The 26,727-nt window shown below is 56.1% G+C and overlaps 8 protein-coding genes across 8 annotated transcripts; 2 read left to right on the forward strand and 6 right to left on the reverse strand.

Annotated features, from left to right (window-relative positions):
- Positions 1-1,262: 1,262 nt before the first annotated feature.
- On the forward strand, positions 1,263-2,015 carry PIB2 (Zn finger protein; the record flags this gene model as incomplete). The annotated part of the gene is made up of 1 exon (XM_047981951.1): positions 1,263-2,015. One exon carries the CDS (start codon positions 1,263-1,265, stop codon positions 2,013-2,015), a length of 753 nt encoding a protein of 250 aa, XP_047837912.1.
- Positions 2,016-3,253: 1,238 nt separating this feature from the next.
- On the reverse strand, positions 3,254-6,286 carry JDV02_001061 (Very-long-chain 3-oxoacyl-CoA synthase). The gene is made up of 3 exons (XM_047981952.1): positions 6,052-6,286; positions 4,308-5,981; positions 3,254-4,250 (listed from the first exon to the last, which is right to left on the reverse strand). Exons 2-3 carry the CDS (start codon positions 5,079-5,081, stop codon positions 3,585-3,587), a joined length of 1,440 nt encoding a protein of 479 aa, XP_047837913.1. The 5' UTR covers positions 5,082-5,981; positions 6,052-6,286; the 3' UTR covers positions 3,254-3,584.
- A 1,944-nt stretch (positions 6,287-8,230) lies between these two features.
- JDV02_001062 (Carboxypeptidase C) lies at positions 8,231-10,353 on the reverse strand. The gene is made up of 2 exons (XM_047981953.1): positions 9,625-10,353; positions 8,231-9,570 (listed from the first exon to the last, which is right to left on the reverse strand). Exons 1-2 carry the CDS (start codon positions 10,145-10,147, stop codon positions 8,414-8,416), a joined length of 1,680 nt encoding a protein of 559 aa, XP_047837914.1. The 5' UTR covers positions 10,148-10,353; the 3' UTR covers positions 8,231-8,413.
- A 715-nt stretch (positions 10,354-11,068) lies between these two features.
- Positions 11,069-13,178, reverse strand: WRS1 (Tryptophan--tRNA ligase). Its single transcript, XM_047981954.1, has 6 exons — positions 12,680-13,178; positions 12,536-12,621; positions 12,436-12,485; positions 11,843-12,380; positions 11,621-11,786; positions 11,069-11,561 (listed from the first exon to the last, which is right to left on the reverse strand). The coding sequence occupies exons 1-6, from the start codon at positions 12,980-12,982 to the stop codon at positions 11,223-11,225; spliced, it is 1,482 nt and encodes a 493-aa protein (XP_047837915.1). The 5' UTR covers positions 12,983-13,178; the 3' UTR covers positions 11,069-11,222.
- Positions 13,048-14,400, forward strand: JDV02_001064 (uncharacterized protein). The gene has a single exon (XM_047981955.1). It carries the CDS (start codon positions 13,421-13,423, stop codon positions 14,360-14,362), a length of 942 nt encoding a protein of 313 aa, XP_047837916.1. The 5' UTR covers positions 13,048-13,420; the 3' UTR covers positions 14,363-14,400.
- On the reverse strand, positions 14,368-15,518 carry RPS18 (ribosomal 40S subunit protein S18B). Its single transcript, XM_047981956.1, has 3 exons — positions 15,364-15,518; positions 15,074-15,204; positions 14,368-14,993 (listed from the first exon to the last, which is right to left on the reverse strand). The coding sequence occupies exons 1-3, from the start codon at positions 15,400-15,402 to the stop codon at positions 14,693-14,695; spliced, it is 471 nt and encodes a 156-aa protein (XP_047837917.1). The 5' UTR covers positions 15,403-15,518; the 3' UTR covers positions 14,368-14,692.
- An 898-nt stretch (positions 15,519-16,416) lies between these two features.
- On the reverse strand, positions 16,417-17,511 carry JDV02_001066 (uncharacterized protein; the record flags this gene model as incomplete). Its single annotated transcript, XM_047981957.1, has 3 exons — positions 16,417-16,437; positions 16,493-17,154; positions 17,232-17,511. The coding sequence occupies 3 exons, from the start codon at positions 17,509-17,511 to the stop codon at positions 16,417-16,419; spliced, it is 963 nt and encodes a 320-aa protein (XP_047837918.1).
- Positions 17,512-19,052: 1,541 nt separating this feature from the next.
- JDV02_001067 (uncharacterized protein) lies at positions 19,053-19,553 on the reverse strand (the record flags this gene model as incomplete). Its single annotated transcript, XM_047981958.1, has 1 exon — positions 19,053-19,553. One exon carries the CDS (start codon positions 19,551-19,553, stop codon positions 19,053-19,055), a length of 501 nt encoding a protein of 166 aa, XP_047837919.1.
- Between the last annotated feature and the right edge of the window lie 7,174 nt (positions 19,554-26,727).

Here is a 26,727-nt window from a genome sequence, read left to right on the forward strand (position 1 = left end):
CGGGACAGTGCGCTCCGGAGGTACTAACCTACCTACTTACAGTACCGTCCCATCGCTGATGGAGCCCTGGAGACTTCCAGCAGTCTGTCAGCGGAGCCGTGCGCCTGTCCACCTGCCTGCCCTGCGCCAAACGTGCGTGAACCCAGCGTGCCCAGCCCTGGCCCGCGTGCGTCACACTGCACTGCACTGCAATGCACGGCGCTGCACTACGATGCGTTGCAGGTCTGCGTCGTGTCCTAGCAGCAGCAGGAGCGGCTGCACCTAGTGGGTAGGTAGCCTGGAGATGATGGATGAAAGTTGCGGGCGACAGCCTCATCATACAGGTATACTAATGGAGCGGCCCCCTCCCCTCCCCCGCGTGCGTCAAGGATTCCTCGCATGACAGACAGACGTCGCATGTCCACCCGCCACCGCCCACCGCCGTCTTGGGACTTCTCTTTCTTCCACTCACCACCGCAATCGCCGCCTCACTCACTCATACACACCTCCTTCTCATCCTCCCTCCCTCGCACTTGTCTCTCTCGCCATCCCCTCACCCTCACCGCGTTTACCCGCCCCGACCGTCCGTCCGCATCATCGCCACGACGCCCCGTGTCAAGACGACGACGCCCGAACCGTCCTGCGCCGCCGCTACCGAGCACCCGACGACGCTTATCGCTAGTTAGGTTCCCCCCCGGTACGGGACCACTCGTGTCTCTCCTCGTCCTCGTAGGCCCGCCCGCCCGGCCCCCCCCCCCTGCTGGTCCCAGAAGGCCCTCTCTCTCCATTCTGGACCCCTGGTTCGGTTTGCCTAGTCTTGTCTGGCCGGCAATCTGGACTTGACTCGCATCGCCGTCGCCACCCACCAACACCCGCCCACCCGCCGCCCATCTTTCTCCCAAAAAAAGTACAGCGATTGAGCCAAGCAAGTGCCTGCCCGCCAATTGCCGCCGCGCGATAGTCAGCTTGACCTGTTGTTACAGTACGTCGCTTCGGCTCGGAGCAACCGACCCGCGAAACAAAAAGGGTCCTCTCCTCCACCCTCACATCGCCGACCGACCGTCCTGTGGTCTCGTGCCGCTTGTGAGCAGCTCGCCTTCGCTGCACGCGCCGACCACACGACACTGTTTTGGCAGTCATCGCTCACCGTGTCCTCCCTCGACTGCGTATCCTCATCGTGAGAGATTCGCTCCCCCGACCCGCAGCGCAGCTCCTCCCCGCCCGGCAGCCGCTGCATCCGTCCCCTAGTTCCAGCTCAGAGAGAGCCAGAACTCTTCGTCGTCATGGCAGCCGAGCTCATCATGCCTACGCTACCTGGCGACCAGCAGCAGTCGCGGCACTTCCTGCCGCCCCAGCGCCCCATGCACCAGAGATCACAGTCCTATCACGTCTCGGGCCCTCAAATCTCCCCCATCAGCAGCACCGAAGTCAGCCCAAACCAAACATACTCGACACCGCCATCTCCGAGAGGCCAGCACGCGCGTCCGGGACGTCCCATGTACATGCCCGCCGTGCTGCGGCCCTGTGACGAGTTCCCCTCCAAGCGCATCGCGCGCACCAAGACGGGTGGCTCGACCTCGGATTCTGACTCGGATTCCACCTTGCGCCGCGCCAACTCAAACCTCATGAGCCTCGCCGGCCTCAGCGGCCTCGGCAACAAGCTGAGCCGCCGCTCCACCGGCGAGAGCACTCAGCCTCTGGACGGCGACTGGAACATCGACTCATTCCCCGAAGTGACTGCCCCTCCGACGAGAAAGCATTGGAAGGTAAAGACTCTCACTGCCGCAGTCTCGGTCTCGTGTCACTCCCCGTCGCTAACGCAGTACCGCCATAGCCCGATGCCGAGTCGTCCATCTGCGATGACCCGACTTGCAAGCGCACCTTCAGCTATTTCATCCGCCGGCACCACTGCCGCAAATGCGGTCACATCTTCTGCGACTGGCACTCGAGCTATGTCTTACCGCTCGACCAGAACGCAAACTTCAACCCCAAAGCGTCTGTCTCTCGCGCATGCAACCACTGCTTTCAGGTCATAAAGGCCACATACGGCGGCAGCACTAGCCAGTCTTCGGGTTCGACCGCGTCGGATTCGTCGCACGTGATGCCTTCGGCCCCGATCACGGCTCCCGCCGGCTTCACCCCGACGGCACCCAAGGGGCCCGAGGTCGCTGCCAGTGTGCCGCGAGACTGGAACTGGAGCACCTTCTGAAGGGTGTGACCAACACCAAAGCCTTCACCGGTGCAGGGACCTCCCTTTGAGAGGCCTCTGATCTCACCGGGACAGCGCACATGCCGCCCAAAGCTTGGGCGCGCAGTAATCTGACGAATGAACGAAGACCATAACGACATTAGATCAAACTAGAATGCCGCCCCACGGGCGGCAGGACCTCTCGGGTTGGCAGCGAGCGTTTCATCTCCTGCGATGCACGAGAGGGGTTTCTTTCCTTTGCTTTCACGTCTGGGACTCGATACGGGCGGCCTTGACGTTGCACATCTTTCCCATGGCTACGTCGCTCTGATGCTTTTGTTTGAGGCTCGGCGGTTTCCTTACTTTTTCTGTGCCCGAGCAAGGTATCCTTCTCGCCACGGAGCGGGTTCCTCGACCGGCATTTGGTTTTCTTTTCCTTTTCCCCCTTTTGCTTTTTTCTTAAGCGAGGCGTTTCCGGGGTGGGACATGCTGGCATCGCCTCTCTGCGGAGACGGACGATGATGCCCTCGAGGCACTCTTTTGGGCCCTTTCGCGCCTTGTGTGTGTTTTGGTGGGTGGTGTAGACGTCCAGCCAAGCAATGAGATTGGTCTGAGGAGACATGTGACGGGTATACCCTTTTCCCCCCCTTGGTTGGGCTACAATGAGATCTTTATATACACATACAATGGGACAAATTGGACGCCGTCTGGTAATTCGCACTCGATACTTGCTTGCCCTTGGAGTTGAATCTCTCATCGTTGTGGTGCGTGCCATCATCTCGTCCACCGCTAAATACGTGCAACAAAATGCCGACTACTCGTTTGTACGACGAAAACGAGTCGGCTAGTAGTAAGTAGGGCTCGGTGCATAAAGATGGCGAAGCACAGCAAAGTCCAATAAACGCAGCAGCGGCCATCATCATGATTCGCAATGTATTCTTGATAGTCATACCATGAACCAAAACTCCGCGTGTCGCCATGAATGATGTGGTGGGTGGTATCCTCGCCCAGCCCTCTGCCCGTGCGCTGTCCGCTCATCCAGCAGCGCGCGCCGCGTCCTATCCTCAGGGCGCGTCAAGATCCCTCTCCTTCAATTTAGGTATGTACAAAAGTGATGTAACGCTCGCAATGTGTTTTCCCTCCTCTTCCTTGCTACTCTTCCCGCAGTTGATTCTGCCAACCATGACTCTTCCTCCGCCCGCCGCATCGTGCTTTTATGTATACCGCGCTCGTCCAGTAATGATGCTCTGGAAACATCTGGCCAGACAACCATATATCGGGACTCTCACCCAATACTGCCATGGCATATAGCACACCTTTTATCTACACGCGCGGGACCACCTGGCGCGCTGGCCACAGACGGGTTTTAGTAGCCCGCGACATGCGTGTGTTCATCTTCCAAGGGCACCTGGTCAGATCAGGCCCTTCGTCTCGTCTTTCCATTGGCCTTTGGCGGCTCGTCATCGTCGACGGCGCTGGCGCTGCCGTTGGCCTGGCCGTCGACCAGCATGTTCTCGCCGCCGTACACCTCCCGCTCGACGCCCCGGGCGGCGTCCCAGCCAGCCTTTTCGGCCAGGGCCACGTTGCTCTCACGGCGGTGCGGCTTTCCATTGGCTTTTTGCGCGGCGTTGCTACGCTTCACATAGCTGGCAATAAAGAAGCTAACAAAGAGGTACGTGAGGGGCGCGAGGTAGAGTACATTGAGCCAGATGGCAAACGTCTCGTTAGCGGTGCCGATGCACGGCTGTGCGACGTAGAGCGTCTCGGTGGTCAAGGTCTGCTCCTTGACAGACCCCGCAACGGCTGCAGCGGCGTCCTTGGTGACGGAGCCGAAGATGAGCTTCTTGAGCGAGTCCAGGGTGCCAGCAGCGGTCGGCAGGACAGAGTCAGCCGGCGCGGCAGGGACGTCCACTGGGGCCGAGGTGATAGTGCTCAGGGTTACGGGGGCGATGTATGTGACGAACGAGTGAGCCATGGCATACGAGGCACCAACAAGGAACTGGGTGATTTGCATCGTAGTCAGGGTTCGCTTGACGCCCATAGGAACCTTGATCGAGAAAGCTGTCAAGGTGTAGTAGGTGTACTGCGAAAGTGCTTAGCGGACTGGGCTCACTCGCACCGGACGTGGCAAGCGACTCACCATGAGAGAGTGGATGAAGGAGTTGATGAGGACAAACATCCAGATGGGGGCAGACATGTACCGCATACCGGCCCACATGCACAGCATAGCGCCGGCGTGGTGGTAGGTCTGCAGGGTGGAGCTGAACTTGCCCTTGGCGAGGATGATGAAGGTGTCGAGGACCTCGTAAAACTTGCTGAGGTAGAAGATCCAGCCGTAGTAAGCGAGGCCCTCGTTCCAGAGGCGACCGGACTCCAAGTTGCTGGGGTTGCCGGCAACCATGCCCGAGGCCATCGAGGAAGGGTCGGCGCTGTCCCAGTCGCCCGTCGTCTCGTTGTAGTAGATGGAGCGTCCGAGGCCGGCCGGGCCGTGAAGACGACAGAAGCTGTCGGCCGTGGCAGCCAGGCCGCCGGGTCCCGTGGGACTGACAATGCTGCGTCGCATGCCGCCCAGCATGCCCCAGAAGGTCCAGGCCGAGTAGACGGCGAGGAAGACGTTGTGGAGGACGACGAAGGCGCGGAAGGGGCGCGTCTTGCTAATGGACCACGGCTGCTTGTTGCGGGAGCGGTTGTACTTGTTGAGGGCCTTGGCCGAGACGGCGTAGAGCGCGGCGATGGTCAAAGGGACCCGCGGGTCAAGGGCGGCGGCGAAGACCTTGTCGGGGATGTTGAAGGGCCGCATAATAGAGAGGTCCGCCGAGGCGGGCGGCAGCGGCGCGGGCTGGCCATGGGGCGGGAAGCTGAAGAGGCTCGGCTCGGGCATGGCGCCCATGATAGAGAAGCCGGACGCAGCCATTGCGGTCAAGGTCGGATGTGATGGAGAGAAGAAGAGGGTGTGAGATGCCTTAAGACGCGGCCAGCAGAAGGCGGCTTCTGGAGGCGACGGACGGCTTAGCAGACTCGCCCGGACGAGGCCTTGCTGGGACGGCGGTGTCGGAGATGAGCGCGTCCGTGTCGTAACGTGATCTGTTCGTGGGCACGGCGGTGTATCTGTGAATACCTCGCTGAGGACTGGCCCAACAGCTTGACGGCGGTGTCCGGGGGGGCGTGTTCAAGGGCGTCGACGGTCTGAGCAGAGCAGAGCAGAGCGCGTCGGGGAGCAGCGGCGACGACACGACGACGAGCTATGCGCTCAATGGTGACCAAAGTAATACTTTTGTCTGTGGGGGGACAGGAAAGAAGGAAGAGGATGAGGTCGAAGGGGTCGACGTGGGGAGGCGTTTAAGGCGTACAGTATAGGGGCCGGAGAATCCCTGCGCTAAAAAAGGCCGTTTCCTCTGTAGAAGTACTGGGGAGTTGTCTCGGCTGAGCAAGGAAGGCGGCGGTAGTGGAATGGCGGGAGCTGCGTGAGGTATGCACTACTAGTACCTTACGTAGGTACTTCAGGTCGTACTGGGCAGTACGTACATGACAAGGACGTCTCAGGCTGGGGAAAGAGTGGGAAGAGAAGGAGCAAACGACCGGGAGGCAATGGGCAGCGGCGGGGGGGCGATCCGTAACATAGACGGATAGATAATCGAGGCAGCAGAACGGCGTGCCGGCAGATAGGGACAATGTATGATGAATTCTGGAGCAGCGGGTGCCTTTTGACTTTGGCCCTGGGCCCGTTATCCCCAAGTAGAAAAGAAAAAAAAGGTTTCGTTGATGTCGCCCGGAGTCGAGACGGGGGTGTTTCTAGGGGATCATGGGTGTGTCTCTAATGAATCGAATCAGCTTCTCCCAGCTCCCCAAACAAGCCTGACTGACTGACGGCGCGGGAGTCAGACGTCGACGTCGACGTGACGAGACGAGACACATTCAAGGCTGATCAGCCGCAATGGTAACCCTTTTCGTATTCGGACCTCTTGCTCCTTGACGGTTTCCTCTCATCAGCCCGTGGGCTCGGGGCTCGTGTGCTTGAACATGTGGCCACGCAGAGTGCAGTATGATCCACGCAGCGCAACGTGGAGGAGGTGCAGGGCGGGCACGCCGGGAAACGGTTGAGGAACGGAGCTCGCCCCACGACGTTCCTCGGTCCCCAACTATATCGGCATCGGCAACCAAGAAAACGATAAAAGAAATTCGAGTACGCTCGAGCTTGTGACTGCGAGCCCTTCCTACTAGGCACTACTATCAGATTCTCGCTGGCCCGTTTGAGATTCCTCGCTTTGGGCGGCCTGTTGGGAGTAGTATTGCCTTTGTTGGTACGAAGCATACAAATCCGTCTGCCAAACCGCGCCGCAGAATCCGGCCAGGACGTACAAAGACTGCGACGACGACCTCAACGTTGCAGCACAGGGCTCATAGGACTGCGCCAAAACAACCGAGAAATGCCGTCGTTCTGCTCCGACTGATTCCAGATGCTGCGCCGAGCCCGTACATTCATACATGCTACTACCACTTTGAGAGTGTATGCACAGCACTCTGGACGGACCCTCAGGGCGACGGAAGATGGACCGTAGGGGTGCATCCGCCGCCTCGGTCCCTGAGATTGCTAACCCCACGCCTTGCGGCAAAGAAGGTGGTGAATGGCGGGGCGCGGACTGGAGCCGCCCACCGGGATAGACCTGTCGGCCGTTAAGATGCACGGGCCTGTTGCCCGGCATTTTCTATCGCGGCCCAAGTACATGCTGCCTGCCACCTGCACCGTCTTTCCCTTGGCACTCTGGTTTTGTTGGGGAGGCGCTAGTAGTAACAACAACCACCCCGACCCGACGGACGCTCGCGCGCGCTCTCAAGTCGGGGGGACAGACCTGCTGCTGTTGCTGCTGCTGTTGTTGCACTGCTACGAAGTGCAAACCAACTGGAGCTGGCAAATGCCAGGACAGGACAACGAGGACAATTCTGCATCTCTCCGTCTCCGGCGCCGGGCGGGCTTTTTCTTTGTTTTTCTTTCTCGCCGCCTCCGCCTCTCGAGCTTTGGGGCAGCACGCACGTTGCTTACTCGCGTGCCCTCTTGCCGTACCTGCGACTGCTTCCCAACCCCAGATCTCGCCCCGGGTACCTGTTACCTGGCGTCGCTACATTGGCAAGGTACCTACCTTACGAAGTAGTTATATACTACTTTGGTACTGAATCTGGCGGTATTAGTAGTATCTAACCCGCAAGCAAAACCCGTCCTCGTCATTCAACAAGACGCGAACGCAGCACTCATGCACACACTTACTCGCCTCCCTGTCTTGGTACCTGCCCGTCTGCGGCCCCCCCGCCCCCCCCCTTCCCCTGCGGCGGCCCACGGGCTTGGCCAGCCCAAATTTGAACGAAGCCCACACCGGCGTTGTCGTACCCCTCGCCCGCCTGACCGCTCGCCCTCAACAAAAATCGTCACCGGCTGCATGTACTTCGTAGTTACCCGGGGGCGGAATGGAGAGACTACAGTACGGAATCAGAGAGAGAGAGAAGAAGAAAAAGTAAAAACAAAATAAAATTGAAAGCTACCCCGACGCACGCGCGCGCGTGCACCGAGACTCCCTCCAGGAAACTATCGTGCGTGCAATCAGTCCTCGACCTGGAAGCCATGAATGCATCCCCTCTTGGGTATGTACAGTAACTATAGTGAAGATGTTCGTCTCCCTTTCGTCTCCCGTGCCCCGCACCTGGTGGAGGAGGAGGACTTGCCGTGCTAGTAGTTGTGCCCCCTTCTCCCCTGCATTTTTCTCATGTTCGCACCAGACTTGCTCGACGGCGGCCCCAGTCGCCGCCCGCACCGGCGCTTCTTCTCCGGTCTCGAAACTCCGTTCCCTGGCCATCGGTCCCGTCGACCCCATTGGACTCCAGCTCGGCTCCGGCTCCGAGTTGCACGATCGGGTGCGACTCCGGCATGCTGAACAGCATGCTGCCCCACGCATCGGGCCAGGACTTGGACATCTATCACCATGTCCTCTTGCCATATACTTACACCACTCGTACACGTTCCTTGTGGTTCTTTCCGCACCATGTCAGGGGTATAACATCAAATACACAAAGTGCTAGGTCAAATGCGTCTACGTGTTCGAGCTATAGGAAGAACCAGCTACCAACAAACATGCGTCATGCATACAGCCACGGGCGCTTCTATAGCAGCTCCTCAGAGCCGTCAACCGCACACTAGTCATGTACACTCTGTTTCCATGCCTCTCCTGCCACCCGGGCAACTATCGCACTGCAGGTTTACGCATTCCACTCGCCACGGAGCCAGCGGTTCAGGAAGTCGAGCGACGCCTCGGGCTGGTCCATCGGTGTCATGTGGCCAGCGCCGTATATCTGCATGAACGTGAGGTTCTGCGCCGTCTTGACGTTACCGTAGTCCTTTCCAGAGCCAATCTTCAGGCCCTTGGTCTCGGCCTTGGAGAAGCTCTTTTGTCCCTTCCACTCAAGGGCGTTGGTCCACGCGCGGTTGCCAAGCCAGTTGCAGATGAAGTCGGCGTCACCGGCGTAGATGAGGACAGGAATCTCCTCCAGAAGCTTGGGCACGAGGCGGAAGTAGGGCTTCATCCAGTCACCCTGGAGCAGGAAGTTTCGGTTGATGTCGAAGTTGCAGCTGTCATAGCTGCTGACCTCAACGCCGAGTGCCTCAATGACCTCGGGCTTGTTGAGCCACTCCGAGATCCAGCCCAGGGCCGAGTAGCACAGGTTGCTGTCATCCTCGCAGGGCTTGCGCACGTCGTAGACGTTCTGGCCAGTGCGCTGGTACGGGCCCATGATGGCGTTGTTGCAGTAGATGCTTGCGGGAACGCACGTCCACACGCTCTCCGAGTTGTAGCACGACTCAATGAGAGACTGGCAGCGGGGAAGGGCATTGTCCATCGACTGGCAGCCGTCCTCGCCGACCACGGCAGGGTAGCCGCCCTCGCCGCAAGCCATCGGGCGGTAATGTTCGTACTGAGTGTAGCCATCGGTCAGGCCGTTGCCGACCAGGATGCTCTTGAGGTTGATGTTGCGGTCCTTGTGCGACAGAATCTCGGACGAGAAGACGGGCACGTAGTGTCCGCCGTACGACTCGCCGGCGATGTGGAAGTCCTGCTTGGCGTACTCGGGGAATTGGTGGAAGAAGAGGGTGAGCAGAGCATACACGTCCTTGCCGGCAGCTACCGTGTTGCTGACCGCGCCGCTACCGTACGAGAAGCCGACGTTGACGGGCTGGTCCAGGAAGATGACGGAGGCGTTGGCGTTCCACGAGTAGGGGTTGTGGACGACCTCGAGCTTCTTGTTGATGGAAGCAGGGCCGAGCTCGAGGAACAGGCCAGTCAGGGACGAGCAGCCGGGGCCGCCGTTGAGCCAGAGCACCACGGGGTCGTTGGCCGGGTCGTTACGCGACTCGAAGAACCCTTGACGGTCAGGTCAGCGTGAGTGTCACACCAAAGGGCGTTGGGCCAACTTACAGTAGAACAGGTGCTTGTCCTTTTCGTTGTCATCGAGGTAGCCGCTGTACTGCTTCACCTTATCGACGCCCAGCTTGGAAGGGTCGACCTTCTTGGCGCGCAGGCTGAAGTTGTCCAGCTTGCCGCCAACCTTGCGGTGGCGCTGGCCATTCTCACCCTCGACCCACAGGGCCTGAACGTCGGCACCGTGCACGACGTGATCCCACTTGTTGTCGGGGATGCGTGAGTGCTTCTTGGGCTTGTGGCCCGAAACCTGCTTCTTGAAGGCATCCACGGCGTCGGGGGCGAGGAGGGAGATCTCCTCCCAGACAGCCTTGGCCTCGGACGTGATGTCGCCGAACGCCTCCTTGAGCGGCTTGGCCCACGATTCGAAGTCGAGGTGGAAGTCGAGGTTTTTCAGGTCGACGAGAGGCTTAAGGGGCTTGTTGGACGAGCCACTGCCGCCAAGGACCTTCTGGTCCTGGAAGCCGACGGCGGTGGAGGCCGCGCCCAGGACGAGGGCGGATGTTGTGGTGAGGCGCATGATGGGGCGCGCAGTCGTGCTGCTGACGGCGCTGAGATGAGGCGGCGACGGCGGCGGGACAGTAGAGGATGGGACGATGCGAGGTTTGATGATGCGAGGTTGAAGGGTGGTGTTGTGATGATGGATGCGAGAGGGGGAGGCGTCAGTCAGTCAGCCCAGGCCAGGGGAGTGAGGAGTTAGGAGGAGGAGGAGGCGGCGGGATGACGAGGCACCAGAACCGACGTAATGGCGGGTGTCATGGCCCGTGCTGAGACGCGGAGCCGCCGCACAGCAACATCGACGCTAAGAGCGGATTCCGAGCTGGCCACCTGCTTGATTGCGAAGTCATCCATTAACTCTACGCAGCCAATAGTACGCGATTGTCTGTTAGCGATGGAGTTCTAGCCGCTCCCGAATGAGCGAGTTCGGCGGGTCCCGTACCCGGCCGCACCCCGGTCTTGCCGCTGGCGCTTGCTGCAAGGCACATGCCAACCTTGAGAGGTGCTTTATTAGGTGTGAGCTGTGGCAGGGACAACCGACCTCGTGACAACTCGTGCATGAATGCGCGCCCAAAGCGGCGGTGCGTATTCGGTACGTAGTGACCACTGACATGGCACATGCCGCAATGCACAGTCATCATCCAGAAGTGCGCATTAGATACGAAGTTACCCACAGTATACTTCGTAAGGATCTGATGCTTAAAGGAAGCGTCTGGTACGACACGCAAAAGGCACGAGGGACACACTACGCACGATCCTCATGAGGAAGACGACACTGGCGGCCGAGACCTTTGGCCGGCCCCGAGCGCCACCGCGCCACCCGGGAGTCGTTGCCGTGGCTCGCTGATGCTGTCGCATGACCACCTCTCCAATTACCGCTGCCAAAAGTCGAGACAATGTCTCAGGTAGGCTTTTACAGCCTCATCTGGATAACGAGATTAGCCCCTGGACGTGCATTCAGGCTGCCAGCTTTGCAGCAAGACATTGCGCAAATCTCATCTACCGCAGCGATTATCTGAGCTAGGAGTCGACAGCAACCGTGACAATTCAATATCTCAGCCTAAACTGTCCATGTCTCGGGAGGGCCTGTCTAGCATCTACGATCCCCCGCTCGGAGTAGCCTCTCCGGCCGCCGCCTTTTCCTTCGCCTTCTCTGCCTTCTTCTGCGCAATCTGCTGCTCCTTGAGCAGCTTCTTCAGTTGGTTCTTGGTCAGCTTGCCATCGGCGGCGCCTCCGGCAGCGGCACCATCTGTGCTGGCCTCGCCCGACTTGGATACGGGCACCACCAGATCTGCCCGCAGAACCTTGGCGTTGCCCTTCCACTCCAACGGCCGCGTCGCCATGAACTCGTCCACCACCGCGTCCGTGACCTTGGCTCGTCGCTCCTGGAAGGCCGACACGTACTTTTGCAGGTGCTCGGTGCACATGGCTTTCAGCTGCTCAGTGTGTCAGCGTCCACGTCCATGCAGATATGTGCCGGGCATGGTTTGCATACCTCGCCCGTCAGCAGCTTGCCGCTGTTGTAGTCCTCCTTAATCTTCTTCAGCTCCACGTCGTCCTCGAGGAAGAACTGAAGGTACTGGTAGGACACATCCACTTCGGCATTGCCGCCTTTTTCGCGATGCTCCTCTACGGTTTCACGACCACCCGAGAATGCGTACCTGCACGTGTTAGGTATCTGCGTTGATCCAACGCACCTCCAGAGGCGGGAACGTACTTGTTGATCTTGTTCTTGATTTGCTTGGCCGAGTCGCTCAGGAAGATGGCGGACGTATCGTCACTGGCCGACATCTTCGATCCTGGTCCTTGGAGCGCATCGAGGAATCGCATGTGAATGAGCGACGGCTTCGCATAGTGCAGCCCGGCCGCGCAGTCTCTCGTCAGTCGAAAGTACGGATCTTGGTCGATGGCGCACGGGATCAAACACGGAATCGACGCCGTCTTCGACTCGTCGTTGCCGAAAATGTGCGGGAAAGACGAGGCAAAGGACGTCGCACCCTGGATGCTGGCGAAGTGAATCTTGCCAATGTTGGAGCTGCCGTCGAACCCGAAGATGGCCCTGACCGTGTTATACGTGACCCGCTTGGAGAAGCGAACAATGTTCTTGTAGAACGCACCGCCCACAAACTGGAAGTCGGAGAAGATGAATGTCTTCTTGGGGTCAAAGCCAATGGCGATGATGTCCCTTGCGTTGGTCCGGCAATATCCCATCACCTCATCCACGGTCCTCTTCTCCGAGAACAGAAACTTTTCATCTACAGCCCATTAGCACCGTGTCCTGCTCGCGGCAAGACAAGGACTCGCACGAACCGTCCGTCAACATGATAATCAGCGGCACGTCCAGCACGTCTTGCAGCCATCTGATGCCTGGTAAGCGGGGCATCACTCGGTCTTGGGTCGCGTCTCGTACTTGACAAAGTCAAAAACTTGGGTGTGGCCAATGTGCATGCTGTCACTACTCGGACCACGTCCGGTATACAAGTAGAAAGGCTCGTTCTGCAGCACTGTCAGGCACCAAGCCCACTCGACCATACTGTCCTGACGTTTAACCAACCTTCTCATAGCGGTCAAGGATAAGTGAGAGGTCCCTGTGGCTAAACACAATCTGTCGGCGCATGAACCGGTGAGGCTTGTGGCCCGTCACCCTCTCGAAGCGCTCCAGCAGCGCGTCGTCAATCAGATTTGTGCCAAAGTCCTCGACAAGCTTGCGGTAGTCGATGGCCTTGACCTTGCCGTCCTCGCCCACCTCTCCCGAGACCGACCAGGGGTTGACGTCCTGCTTGGACGACGTCGCCGGCGGGGACGTGGCATCATGCCCCGCGGCAGGGGAGGCATCTGCGGGAGGGGCAGAGGTCATGGCGAGAGGTAGGTGCCGTTCCTGGGAGCTTGCGGAGGCTCGGTGGTTCCGAATTGAGGCCGTGGCGAGCGTCGGCGGCTAGAGATGGGGGAAGGTTTGCCAGCCCCGGGTGTGAGTGAGTGAGCAGTGCGATGACTGTGTCGTGTGGTGACTCAAAATGACTGGGCTGGAAGTGGAAGGCGGGGCAGCGAAAGAAATCATCGCTGGGCGGTTGTAGGATGGCGGGGTCACATAAAGGCCCGTCCACCGCAAGCCCGCTCTGACGACACTCTTCTGCTTCCCAAGAAACACCAAAACACCACCCGTTGCGACAGTCTGCTCTTTTGTCCTTTTTCACAGCAAGCAGTCCTGATTTCGATACCACAGATCTTGCATGCGACGACGCCAACGACGACCGCTTTAGCAGACCGACATCCCCCGTCTTCCTTCCCACCCACCATGTCCCGCCAAATCAACCAACCCTCCAACCAAATCAAGCTTACAAATGTCTCGCTCGTGCGCCTGAAGAAGGGCAAGAAGCGCTTCGAGATTGCTTGCTACAAGAACAAGGTGCTAGAGTGGCGCTCCGGCATCGAGACGGACCTCGACAACGTCCTGCAGATCCCCAACGTCTTCCTCAACGTCTCCAAGGGCCAGACGGCGCCCAAGGAGGACATCGAGAAGGCGTTTGGCAAGGGCAAGTCGACCGACGACGTCGTCCTCGAGATCCTGAAAAAGGGCGAGCTCCAGGTTGGCGAAAAGGAGCGCGCGGCGCAGCTGGAGCGCGTGCACAATGAGGTCATCGGCATAGTGGCGAGCAAGCTCGTCGACCCGCGGACCAAGCGCGTCTACACGTCTGGGATGATCGAAAAGGCCCTCGACATGCTGAGCTCTCAGGCGCACACGAACCCGGACAGTAAGAGCAACACGGCCAGCGGCACGGGGACGCCCGTCGCCGGAGAGGACAGCGAGGCGAAGCCGCGAGCCAAGGAGCATAGCTGGACAGGGGTTGTCACCACCAAGAGCGCCAAGAGTCAGGCCCTCGACGCCATGAAGGCCCTCATCGCATACCAACCCATCCCGGTTGCCCGTGCGCGGATGCGGCTGCGCGTGTCCTGCGCTACAGGGGTTCTGAAGCAGGCAGTCAAGGCCCCCGGCGGGGCCAAAGGCGCGGCGTCCAAGGAAGAGGACGGGGAGCAGAAAGCGCCGGGGACCGTCAAGGACAAGATACTCGGATACGTCGAGCAGGTAGAGACTCAGGATGTCATGGGCTCAGAGTGGGAGGTGGTGGGCTTCGTGGAGCCTGGCGCCTTCAAGCCTCTGTCTGACTTTATCGCCAACGAGACCAAGGGCCAGGGCCGAGTGGAGGTTTTGGACATGGCCGTCACGCATGAAGACTAGACAGTCCAATGATGACTTTGATACCCGCCATGCATGACACCAGACAACAGGCTTAGACCTGTCGTAAGGAGACGACTGCACTAACAAAGTAATACGTAACGTAGTATCCGGGCCAACATTTTCTGTGCTGTTCCCAGGTTCCGTTCATCCCGCCTTCACATTCAACGCATCCACGAGCTTGTTTGAAGTGATTTTTTGATTCATGACTCTGATTTAGAGTACAGCCCTAGCTGCATGTATGCAGGAAAAAGCAATCCTCTCAAAATGCTCAGAAAGATGGAGAAACCAGCCGTCACGCCTGTCCACCCGATACCGTAACCATCATATCCCTTAACCACCCTTCTTCTTGGAGACACCGACAGTCCGGCCACGGCGACCAGTGGTCTTGGTGTGCTGGCCACGGACGCGGAGGCCCCAGTAGTGGCGGAGACCACGGTGAGCGCGGATCTTCTTGAGGCGCTCGAGGTCGTCACGCAGCTTGGAGTCGACACCGTTGGCGAGAATCTGAGAGTCCTTGCCGTCGACAATGTCGCGCTGTCGGTTGAGGAACCACGTGGGGATCTTGTACTGCGTGGGGTTCTGGATGATGGTGACGATTCGCTCGAGCTCTTCGGTGGTGAGCTCACCGGCACTGCAAATAAAAATCACAATTAGCTCCCTGTCCTGATATGCCCCGGAAGGTCCTCGTCTCGAGAAGCAATGCTTGCGTACCGCTTGTTCAGGTCGACATCGGCCTTCTTGCAGACCAAGTTGGAGTATCGGCGACCGACACCCTTGATCTTGGTCAAGGCGTACATGACCTTTTGCTTGCCATCGACGTTGGTGTTCAGAAGACGCAAGATCTATTTCCCAATGGGTCAGCCCGGGCTCCAAGCACGTGTTACGCCGGTATCGTTTGCGATGCTCGTCGCTGGTCGACTGCGGACCGGCCACCTCGTACGGGCGAGCAGGCACCAGAGACGCTCGACATCGAGTCGTGGCAGGGCGAGGGAAAGACTTACGAACTGGAAGTTCGTCTTCTCTCCCGAAACGAGCGACATGCTGGGCAACTGTAACGGTCGTTGCCGTGTGTGCTCGTGGTTGTCGGATAGGGATTCGGGTTGAAGGGAAGAGAGGCGGAGATTTCGTAGGGCGCTCGCTAAACGTCGTGGATTTTTTGCCCTGTGGGGGCACGAGTAGGGCAAGCAATGGTGCGCGTTGCTAATTGGCCAGATCACGTGCTTTGTGGTCGAGGAACGATCGGTGCGTGGTGGCGGGGCCGCTCGCTAAATTTCGGCTCGGCCAGACATTTTCCCGGACCAGTCTTCGTTTGCGAGCAACGCCCTGCGTCGAGGACTTTGTCCACATCCACACCAGCTTTCCCTCAGAGAGGCAGCATAGTCGCGTGCACTGGTGGCAAGCGTCCCTGGAGCCTGTCTTCATTTGATGGCACGGTAGGCAGCATAGTCACGGATCCCACCATCATGTCCGTAATTCGCATTTGGTCGGATGCGAATACACAGACTCGCGGCGAGGCCCTCGACACCCCCCCCCCCCCCCCCCCCAGCTCTCCAAGTGGAAAGCAACATGTGGTAAACATGCTAGCTTCCAACACCGCGCAATTCTTGCAAGTCAACAGTGTCATTTGCGTCTTTTGCCATTGCTCGGTCAGTCACGAGGGCTGATCTTGAGCCGGATACCAGCGCCTCGGCGCAGGTACAAGACAAGAGAAAATGCCAGTCAACGTTTTTTGAGTACGGAACCTCCAGTGACTTCACAAAGGGGGGTCTTCGTAATTTATCTGTTGTTACATGCCCCGTTATGAAATCACATGCTATCCCTCACGATAGTCCTCAATCCGCTCAAAAACGCCTTTTTCCTGATGCCTGAGTCTCGTGACGAAGGGAAGGCATGGTGACTGTTAATAAAGCCGCCACACTTCAACAAGGCGACACCATGCACACTCGCTCGAGACATGGCAAAATTCAGACCCTTTTCCATGAGCAGGGAAGTGCGGCCCGGTTGCCCTACTGCCCTGCAGCAAGGTATAACAGGCACTTGACCCTTGTCGCTTTTCATAGAATGTACTTGTTGTCCTGTTCAGGTCAGGCCTACTCATGTGGCTCACGACGGCACGGGCGATATGCTTACATCCCGAGGCAGCATGAGGCTGCCAGAGAGGAGGCGCGAGAGGCCAGAGCGGTCCATCTCGATGCTCATTGGCGCGTTCGTCCTATTGGGAGCGTGCGACACCTGGACATCCTTAAGGCCTCGAAGCTCCAGCAATTCGTCCAGCCCTAAAAAGTCCGAGGCCCGAATAATGCGAAATGACGTGGGGAAGAAGCCTCTCATGAGCTGCGCACGCGAGCTAAGGAATGAGTAGGTCGACTTTGAGATGCTCACGTTCAGGGTCTCCAGGCGTGGGCAGTTGGCCAGCTTCTTGAACGCCTTGGCGGATTCATCCCCGCACCAGTGAACGATAATGTGGCGGACGTTGATGCGAAACATGTTGTTTCGCTCGAGGTGGGTGAGGAGTTCGCAAGAGCATCTGAAGCGGAACGTGTGCTTGCGAAAGAAGATGCGGCAGAACTCCTGATTCAGCGACGCGCCCAGCAAGGTCGGCAAGGCCTTCATCTGTTTTGTTTGGAACAGGAGCGAGTGCCGGTCGAACATGGGGCATTCACAGGCCGGCTTTTGGGCAGGAATGATGGCAGTGGTACGAAAAACGTTACTGATGATGAGATCGAGGATCTTATCCCGGATTTCCACGGGCAGCTTTCTGAAAGGGAAGACCCCTTCCGGAGGGCGCCTGTCTGCATGAAACGTCAGCTAACTGATTCACTTTTCTTCTGTGCGCGATCAGGGGATTGGGTGCGAGGACGGGACGAACCAGCTATTTCGAGAATTTCGGTACACATCTCGATGATTTCAACGCACGTCTTGACCTCGGAGGGCTGCTTCTTGATGATGGCAGCGCATTTGGAGATGGTGTTGGCGACTGCAGCACGGCGCTGAGGGCTCAGGCGGACCATGCGACCAAGCTCTGCAGCGTCGATGGCACCCGTCTTGTACGAGTCCAAGCTGTTGAGCAGGATCTGGATGTTCTTGGAAAGGCCAAAGCGGGTGTGAACCGCTTTGGAGCGCAAGGCGTACCACGTGGTCGAGGTCATCGTGCCGAGTAGGATCTTGAAGTCGCTTGGTGGTGTTGAGGGCTCAGCCGCCAGGAAAACTTCGCCACGGATGCTTTCAAGGGCTCGCTGGCCGAATATAACTCGTTGACCAAGTCGCAGGGACGGAGAATCTTGGGTCCAGCCGTGCCGTGATGCAGCACACGATGCAGGGCTGGCGTATGTCAGGTTCTCAGCGTGGGTAGTTGTCAGGCGCGTGTTGCCGTGTTGCGACTTGGCAGGTTGGCGAAAGACGAGTCGGAGGATTCATGGCTCCCTTCATTACGCAGGCGAGCGCTTCAGGCATGCCTGCAGTGGTGCGGCCTGCGTCCTGGGGCTGTCGGGTTGCGGGCAGGTGCCAGCGGCCAGCGAACCTGCCCCGACAGCTGGCGGCTGGCAGCTACTGGCCGAGTACCTGGCGGGGGCGGGGGGCTCGCCAGAATACTGGGTTGATTCGTACTGCCAGCGGTGGAAAAGACAATGGGCAAGGTACTAATAGTACAATAGACGGGATGAATGAGCAGACGGACCCTGCCATGGTGCACTGCCAATACCGCTCACTCTGGGCCTGGACATGACATCGTGCGGCTCAAGTTCGCCAAGGTCCCCCGCCACGCGTGAATAAAAAGTTCATTCACTCAGTCCATCGCAACGAGCTTCTCATTCGCCCGTCACGGGCATTGTTGGGGTCAATGGGCGGGGAGGGTTTCTCCCGTTGCACATGTGTCACTCATACATACCCAACCAGGTTCACGAGAAGGCCCATGCAGGCAGCTGCCAAGTAAGAATCATTTGCAATTCTAGATGCCGAAGTGTATCGACAAAACGCCCGCTCCCAATGCTGGCGCCCTACCGGCCCGTGTAGAAACACGATATGTAGTATGTAGTAGTGCGGTCTGCCATGCCATGCCATGTTCGTGTGAACTCATCTAGTATAAGAAGCCAGCGTCCTGTGCTATACATGTATCCAGGCTGGCCAAAGCCTAGTCAAATCGTTTGCTGTCGTGCGTATCATATCATACAGTGTATGCGGTGCACCAATATTATGTTCGCTGCCCCCGACGGTGCGGTCGGCGGCAATTGCGCTCCAGGCATTGCAACGGCAGTCTTCTCCGTCTGCTGTCGGCGATGCGGTGCGGTGTCTGTCAAGCGTGGGACGAATCGAGACCCGAGGTCGATTGCCTCTTCCAGGTGCCGGGGCCAATCGGAGGCGAAGATGCACATCCTGCATGCAACCCGTTGTGTGGTGGTCGGGAAGCGGCGGCGGCGGCATGATTTACCGGCAGCGGATCTGGATGGCCGGTGGCTTCACCACTCGTCGCAAGATCCGCGGAGGGCTTGCATAGGTCCAGGTCCATCTGGGCGCGCTGTCGACGCCATCAGTGGCCACCGGGAACCTCACCACCTCAGGGCTGCGAGCCTCAATGGGTGGCGTACTGGTGGGGTGGTGGTGGTGGTTCCATTGTGGTGGTTGGCGGAGGCCGTGGTGGGTGGTGGGTGCCGTGCCGTAGTGGTGGTAACGTGTGTGCTGAGCCTTCGCGGTCTCACTGTCGGGCCGAGTCACTGGTGCTCGGCGTGTCCGCGATTGAGAGGGCCGACGTGTGGCTGCTGAGATTGAAGTCGCCCCTGTCGAGATCGACACTGCCGGGCCGCGTGCAGCACGGGCTGACGCCGCAAAAGCTCAACCGCTCAATCTGGTTCGGGTCGCTGGCGCCAAAGGTCATTGTGAAATGGCTGAGCATCTCCTGGTGTTTGAGGTTTTGCAGCGTCAGCGGTCGCTGGCTGGGGTGCACCGGCTTGTTGCGGCGGCCGCGCGACTTCTTGGGTTCCTTTTCCTTGCTCTTGTTGCGGTCGGAATTGCGGTCCCGGGAGCCCATGGAGAAGACTTTGGAGAGAGTCGAAGTGGTCGTGGTCGTCTTGTGCAGCGAGGACGTGTCGCTCGTCGCTGTCGTCGTGACCGTGGTCGCGCTGCTGTCCGTCTGGGACACGGAATCCGACGAGTCGGACTTGTGCAGGGCACGCCGGACGCGGTCTCGGATCGCCATTGTGTGTGCGTTTTTGTCGTCGTATGTGCTGCGGGACGATAACAGCCTTTGGGCGGTTCTGGTAAGACGGCAGGTAGCGGCGGTTGCTCCTGTCCACGACCGAGCCTCGTTATTTTTTGTATGAGTCGTGACTGTCGTTACTGTAGTTGGCGACAAGTGTGTGTATCGTGGGTTCGTCGTCAGGGGTCAGGCAAACGGCGAGACGAACGGGGTCGGGAGGCGGGCGGCGAGTGATATAAGGCCGGAAACATGAAACTCTCGATTCGAGTATGGCCGTCTTCAGTGGGAGGGGCAGATCTGTCCGGTTTTAACAACGAGCAGCAGGAACGGGTGGCCGGGGTCCCCATGGAGCGCATGGAGCGCATTGCCTGCCCCTTCGACAGGCAGGGCCCGTTACGGAACCCTCGTCTGCTATTTCGCGCTCGCAGCGCCGCACGTATTACCTAGTGGCGACCCTTCCTCGGTGCCATTTTCGCGCAGGCTGGCTCGCTGGTTGCGCGCGGGTGGAGGCGTTGTGGAGGGAGTGTGGAGGGAATCCCAGCATCCTGCGAGTTGCAGTTCTCGCTGGCATGGAGCCTCCGGGGCAGCCTGGGGGGGGGGGCCGCCGTTTGCAGTGGAGCCCCGTACACGCCGTTCAGTGAGGTCAGGGCCCCGGCCGGCCAGCGCAGGCAGAATTGGCAGTGGAGGCCCAGAGGCGAGGCTCAGTGGAGGGGAGGGGAGGGGGTGCCGCCCCAGTGGAGGTGGTCGGCTGGTCTGGTCCATGCTGCAGTGAGGTGAGGTGAGGTGCAGTGGGGAGACCCGACCTCAAGGACGGGGCCTGGGGGTGCACGTTCGGGGCTCCAGACTCGCAGAGAGGGGCGTGGCGCCCCCACCCCACACCCCCAGGCGCCTCAAACCGCCGAACCGGCGCCTCGCCCTCGCTGTCCAGAGGTGCTGCTCGTGGGCCGCGCTGGTTGAGGCGACACCCCGAGCCTCGCCCGCCAGTCGCCGGCCAAGAGTCCACCCAGCGCTGCAAAGCCGGGCTCCATGGCAGGCTGGGCTACCACCTCGCCATCAGTCGGAACACTTCAGGCAACTTCCATTAGCAGCAGCAGCAGCAGCAGCAGCAGCAGCAGCAGCTTGCTTGGGTACAATACTGTATCGGGTCTTCATCCTGCCATCAACGGATATCCTGCCACTCACTGCCAAGTTAAGCTCCTGAGCCTCTTTCGTCCGGGCTTCTCTGCACCAACCAACCAACCCGACCCCAGCCGGGGATCCCGCACCCTGGCTTGGCTTTTCTGACGCTCCCACCACCACCATCACCACCACCACCAACTCGCCCCCCCCATGCCGCATTGCGATGAAGTCAGCCGCGCTAGATGGAACGTTTGCTCGAAGCAATCTGTGTGCAGGCCCAGCAAGGATGCCCCGGTGCTTTCTTGGCTGATGGGCAGCAGCGCGATGACCAGCACACTTCCGATTTGGCGCTGCTCCGCCTGCCCTCCCGCTAGAGGCGCGGCCTACCGACGGGCGCGAAGCAGCACGAGCGGCGAAGCGAAGAAACGAGAACGAAACGTTCGCGCGGGACTGCGACGCTCGGGTTTCCCGAGTCGAGTCGCATTCTCGAATGTCGCTGCAGCCTGCTGCGTGTCTCGCCCGCCCGTCGTGCGGGAAAATGGGCTTTCGACGTCTCCAGAAAAATCCTTCACGCGTGGCCGAGGCCAGCCAATCCCCCGGTGCACAATGCCACCACCCCCCCGTCCGCCGGCGACGGCTGAGACCAGCAGCCACCTGGGCTTGGCTGCTGCCAGCGGAAACAGGCACCCGTTTTCTGGAACGGCCTTCTGGACGCCGGCGGTTGCGGTGGAATGGCCGGGTGCCATCGGTGGCCCGCAGGCCCCGCCACCGCCTGCAGACAGACAGACACGACGGGGCCTCGGCGCCGCTGATCTTGTCTCTTGTTTGGTCGTGCCAGGGGCGCGGGCAGCGCTGGGCTAGCTGCCGACGGTGCAACACCGCCCATCACCACCACCTTCCATCGCCAAGGTGGCCATCCATGGAACCCAGCAAGGGCAAGCCAGCTGGCATTCCGCAGCGTGCGCGCCCCCTCATCCGGCGCGGCCCGCGTATCTGTGTAATCGAGCGCAACGCAATGGCACTCAGCGCTGAACGCCCTGCACCTTGCGCGCAGGGAACGCCTCGAGGCCTGCCCCATGCCTCACGTGTCGTGCATCCTTCAGGCTGACACGTCTCACGCAGCAGATGCGGAGGCCGTGGCACAGCAGGAGCCGCTCGAAATGGATAGATGAAGGGCGGGGGTGTGTGTGCACGCGAGTCGCTTGTCGTGCGGCACAGCGTCGGCGACTTGTCCCTAGGTCCCCTGCAGCCCAGATCAGTCGCTCGCTGGCGATGATGGATGGCCCAGCCTTGCTCAGATCCAGATCCTGGCGCCGGATCAAGTGCCAAAGTACGAAGTACGTACATACGTACTATACGTGTGTGTGCCAGGACTTTTTTTCGTGCGTGGGTGGTGCAAAGCAAAACGGTGCTAACTTGGTACGTACTTCAGTGCGGGTCGCCGTGATGGCGGAATTCGAGGCACTTTTTCGGCGGCCCCAGCAGTGGGCAAGGGGCCCCCACGACCTTTCCAGGTTCCCTACGTCACTGGCCTCCCCACCCCAAATTCACCCGAAAACGACAACAGTCGCCTGCCCGCCTAAAACAAGGCGAGACGGTAACTAATGGCTTCCGTGGAAGCTTTCTCCACCATTCCTTTGACCATGACGAGCGCCGCCTCGGAAGGTTATCGTGTGCCGGGCCATCCAGACGCGATGCCAACGTGCGATGCGCCGGGGCCGTCATGGGCCGGCAACATTTCCTAGTCGCGCTCCGGGGAGAGTCTGTTCTGCGTTGTCCCGATTTGGCTCGCCCACGGGCCGCTCGGTGAGCCTGCGTCAGCTGCTGTTGGTGATGCAATGCAAGCCCACGGACGCTGAATGGATGCCTACAAACAGAGCAGGTGCCGTCATGTACTTCGTACAGGCCAAGTGCGGGTAGCACTCCTCCTCCGCGGGACCCTCTGCCACTGGCAATGCCGTGCGTGACGTGACGATGGCCCAGGATGAGGGCCCTCCCCAACGCCAAGGCTCCACGGGCCTATCGTGACCACAGGGTTGGGCGCGGAGAGGAGGGAGGCTTCTGATGACGCTGTCCAGAGTGGTATTGGGTACTTTGTAGGTGAGAGTGGAGCGCCCATGACGAGGCATGTCACCGCGGCTGTCGCAGCATTGACGCTCGGCGCAGTCATTCGTACGGGTCATGGCATGGAAGACGGTTTGGCGACTGTTTTCTCGTCGTGACGGAACGAGCTGGCGACGAATAGGCGGTGACGTGTGGAGTGACGACGGCGTCATGACCGGCCCGTTTAGGCGTTGCGCCGCTCTTCTTCGGCTGATGCGGGAGAGCTGCCATACAACAAAGGGTGTTGTTTGTGTATCGGCGAATGAGTGTATCTCTGCGCATGGCTCCGATTGTCAGCGTAGATCCGGGTCGCTTCCGGCTTGGTGAAGCCAGCCGATACTTCGAGACGATCGAGCGGGCGGCGTGCTAAGTTTACGCCTATCCGACCAACGTCGGAGCGCAACGGCAGCAAACATGACTACCAAGTCGCGCGGCCCTATACTCCAATCCTCCCAAAAGTCGTTTCGGCGTGGAACAGCCCAGAAGTAATACCGAATGTGTTGCCAATGGACGTTGCCATCAAATGTAGTCAACAGCTCCGTCCAGGGTAGAGGACTTGTTTTTTTTTGAAGCAGCAAGTATGACGGATCGTGTCACATGTGTCGGCACGTGCCCACCAACCGCACGTAACCTATATAGGGTTTTCAACCCGCTATAGCGCATATAGCGTAGTCTCTTATTTTTTCCTCCTTAGCTTTAAAGTCCTCGTTAATCTATAGTCTTTATAGACGTCTTAATCCTACGCTAATTAATCGTGCTATAATATTACTTTAAAGCTTATAACTAAAAGAGATCACGACGACATTATTAAGTATAATTAGCTATATATTACCTATTAATACGACGATAGGCGATAACCGAGACTACTATATATAGGTACTAGTATATCTATTATACTTAGAATAATAATACGCCCTTAAGTAGTACCTATACTATACTATAATAAGATAAGGTTACCTATATTATCCGATATAGCCTATCCGTTTAAGGAGAAATAGCCTATAGCTAGCCCTAGCGAGGGACGCTAAAACTTAATAGATAGTAGCCTAGCTATTAACGAGCGATAGGTAAAGGTCCTCTATATAGGCTTAGACCCCCCCTATATTTATTTATCTATACCTACCTAACGTAATATATTAAAAGCTAGAGAGGTCCATATAAGATATATCCCTAGCCCCTTAAAAAGCCGCTACCTTACCGACCTAGAGATTATTACGCTTTAACCGGATACTTATGCCTAGAGGACCGATATTAGGCGTCTTTAATATAATATTAAAGAGTTATATAAGAGGAATTACGCTAGTAATATAAGGGTAATATTCTATAATAGTAGGGAAGAGTATTTAATAACTATAGCTTAGATCGCCTACCTAGCCTTAGAGACCCTTAACCTCTTAAGGGATATTATAAAGACCTAAGCTATCTAGAGAGAGGTCCTCTACTATACGGTATAAGACCTTTATAAAGGTATTAAAGATATTAACGATAATATTAAAATACTTATTAAGTCTTACTAAAAGCTATATACTAAACTTTAAGAAGGAGAATACCTTAGTAAAAGCATTAATATTATTTACCTCTAGGAAGATAAGGTATAATTAGAGGTATAGCTAAAGTAGTATTAAAAAGACTATACTACCTTAATATATAAGAAAAACGATACCTTAGATTAATTAATTAAGGCATTAAAGGTAATAAAGGCTATTATTAGCCTATTATAAGAGACTATACCTAATATTATTACTTTAAAGTCTAGTATACTTATATATAGCCGTATACTTAAGTTCTTAAATCTTAACTACCTTTACGATAATAAGGAACCTACCTATAAGGTATAGTATAGCTCTATACTTAATAAGCTTAAGGCTAATACTAATTATTATCTCTCCGATAAAAGTAAAATAGTATACCTTATAAGCTATACTAAAGGTAATACGTATTAATACCTTAACTCCTAGCGCGATATAAGTAGCGCCTAGACTCTTAATAGTATAATAAAGGCGCTAAAATACCTTAACGCTATCTATATAGATCTAAATAAAGAAGTAAAAGCTAGGGAGAAGTTTTAAAAGCTATAGATAACGAAATAAATAACTATATAGGAGTTTCGCACCGCCTTCTATAAATACGTATAAGTTAGGCGCTTACCTCTTACCTTCCTTAAGGAAGAGTTCTATTATAAGCTATCTATTAGATACTAATAGTAGCTAATTCGTAATAATATAGACCCTAATATAAGCCTAAAATAATTTATCTAAGCTATACTCGCTATAGACTAGGTTTTCCGCCGTTAAGATACCTAAAGTTAAGGCAATAATACCTTAAGTAATAATAGTAATAAGGATAGCGATAAATACTTAACTATTAATACCTTAGGTAAGGCTAATAATTATAGCGATAAGAGTAAAAAGACTATTAACTCCTTAAATAATAAGGATAATAGCTTTAAGGTCGAGAACCGTAATAGCTATCGGCTAGCCTTAATATTACTGACTTAACGTACCTATTATAACTATTAGACTAAAGGATATATCGCTAAAGACTACCCTAAAAAGGCATAAATAGCCGCTATAAATAAGGTTATAGATAATAATAACGACGACGCTATAGTAGATAACTTTAATAGCGACTTTAAGTCGGAAAACTAAGTAGCCTAAGGGAAGTCTCCCCCTTAGGTAAGGTATATAAAGCGCTAAGATCCTCGATAGCCTTAATTAACTTAAGTAAGCTATTAAGAGGTCTATAATTTAAGGTAGACTATACTTTAGAGATTAATAGTATTAATATAGCGATAAAGGCCCTTATTAATACTAAAATAAGTAAATATATCTTTATAAACCGTAAGTTAAGTAACGTATTAAAGAGGTACTTAAAGGTACTAATAGAAGACTTAAAAAAAGAAGTACCTATTATAAGCTTTAATAGATAACTTAAACGTATAGCTATATACTTATAGACGCTAAACTTTATCCTCGATAAATACTATAAACGATAATACCTAATAATTAAGCTCGACCTTAGCGACTATAACGTTATACTAGGCTTAAAATAGATAGAAAAATATAATATATTATTAAACCCTATAAAGCGCGAAATATACTAAAAGTAACTTAATAAAGGGAAACTATTAAAGGGCGTTAAGGTATACCGCTTAAGGGACTTATAAAAAAGATTACTAATATAGCCTTAAGTTAAGGGCTATAAGATCCCAGGCAGCTAGGACTAATAGCTATATAATTACTAGCTATAGGGAAATATCCCTATACGGCTCGCCTGCGTTTCGCTATTTAAGCTCCTTAAGCTTTAGTCTTAATCTAGGGCGATAGGCGTAGCCTAATAGCTAATATAGCTATTATCTCTCTTGCCTAACTAAACTAACTATACTATTGCCTTTATAATTCCTAAAGCTTCTTTTATAGTTACCTAAGAGCGACGATAGCGCTAGCGAGGAGCCGCTACGGTATAAGTACATTATATAATATTACGCTAGTAGAGGGCAACCCTATTAGTAATACTACCGGGATATCCGATATAACGTAAGCTACGATAGGTAGTATAGACGCCTAGAGGGAGATTCTAGTTAAAGAATAAGCCTAAGCAATCCGTCTTTATATCGAGTAGCTTAAAGAGCTTTAGTCGCTCTAAGAGAGGGAGAGACGGCTATATAAGTCTCTCGCCTAGAGCGGAGGTATTAGCGTAACGTTACCTAAGCGGAGGTAAGGCACTCTTAATTCCTTTAGTAATAACTAAAGTAGTAAAGTAAAGGTAGCGAACTTCCTAAAGCTAGGCTATCCTATTAACCCTTAGAGGCATTAAGACTAGCTATAGGACGTTAAGTATACCTTTATTAAGGTACCTTAGAAGTTCTAGAAGGATAGGAAAAGGATTATCTTTACCTTAGATTATATATATCGTAAGGGATAGGCGAGATAGGACCGATACCTTAACGATT

The sequence above is a fragment of the Purpureocillium takamizusanense genome, chromosome 1 (genome assembly GCF_022605165.1).
Source record: "Purpureocillium takamizusanense chromosome 1, complete sequence".
NCBI lineage: Eukaryota > Fungi > Ascomycota > Sordariomycetes > Hypocreales > Ophiocordycipitaceae > Purpureocillium > Purpureocillium takamizusanense.

Excerpts from the sequence above, each read along its gene's own strand:
- JDV02_001061 (XM_047981952.1), bottom strand. The coding sequence starts at position 5,081 with ATGGCTGCGTCCGGCTTCTCTATCATGGGCGCCATGCCCGAGCCGAGC. Across the intron at positions 4,251-4,307 it reads CCTTCATCCACTCTCTCATG|TACACCTACTACACCTTGAC; the intron begins GTGAGTCGCTTG and ends GCACTTTCGCAG.
- JDV02_001062 (XM_047981953.1), bottom strand. The coding sequence starts at position 10,147 with ATGCGCCTCACCACAACATCCGCCCTCGTCCTGGGCGCGGCCTCCACC. Across the intron at positions 9,571-9,624 it reads GGACAAGCACCTGTTCTACT|GGTTCTTCGAGTCGCGTAAC; the intron begins GTAAGTTGGCCC and ends CTGACCGTCAAG.
- WRS1 (XM_047981954.1), bottom strand. The coding sequence starts at position 12,982 with ATGACCTCTGCCCCTCCCGCAGATGCCTCCCCTGCCGCGGGGCATGAT. Across the intron at positions 12,486-12,535 it reads CAAGTTTTTGACTTTGTCAA|ATGGCTGCAAGACGTGCTGG; the intron begins GTACGAGACGCG and ends ACCAGGCATCAG. Across the intron at positions 12,381-12,435 it reads GATTATCATGTTGACGGACG|ATGAAAAGTTTCTGTTCTCG; the intron begins GTTCGTGCGAGT and ends AATGGGCTGTAG.
- JDV02_001064 (XM_047981955.1), top strand. The coding sequence starts at position 13,421 with ATGTCCCGCCAAATCAACCAACCCTCCAACCAAATCAAGCTTACAAAT.
- RPS18 (XM_047981956.1), bottom strand. The coding sequence starts at position 15,402 with ATGTCGCTCGTTTCGGGAGAGAAGACGAACTTCCAGTTC. Across the intron at positions 15,205-15,363 it reads AGAAGACGAACTTCCAGTTC|ATCTTGCGTCTTCTGAACAC; the intron begins GTAAGTCTTTCC and ends ATTGGGAAATAG. Across the intron at positions 14,994-15,073 it reads GATGTCGACCTGAACAAGCG|TGCCGGTGAGCTCACCACCG; the intron begins GTACGCAAGCAT and ends TTTTATTTGCAG.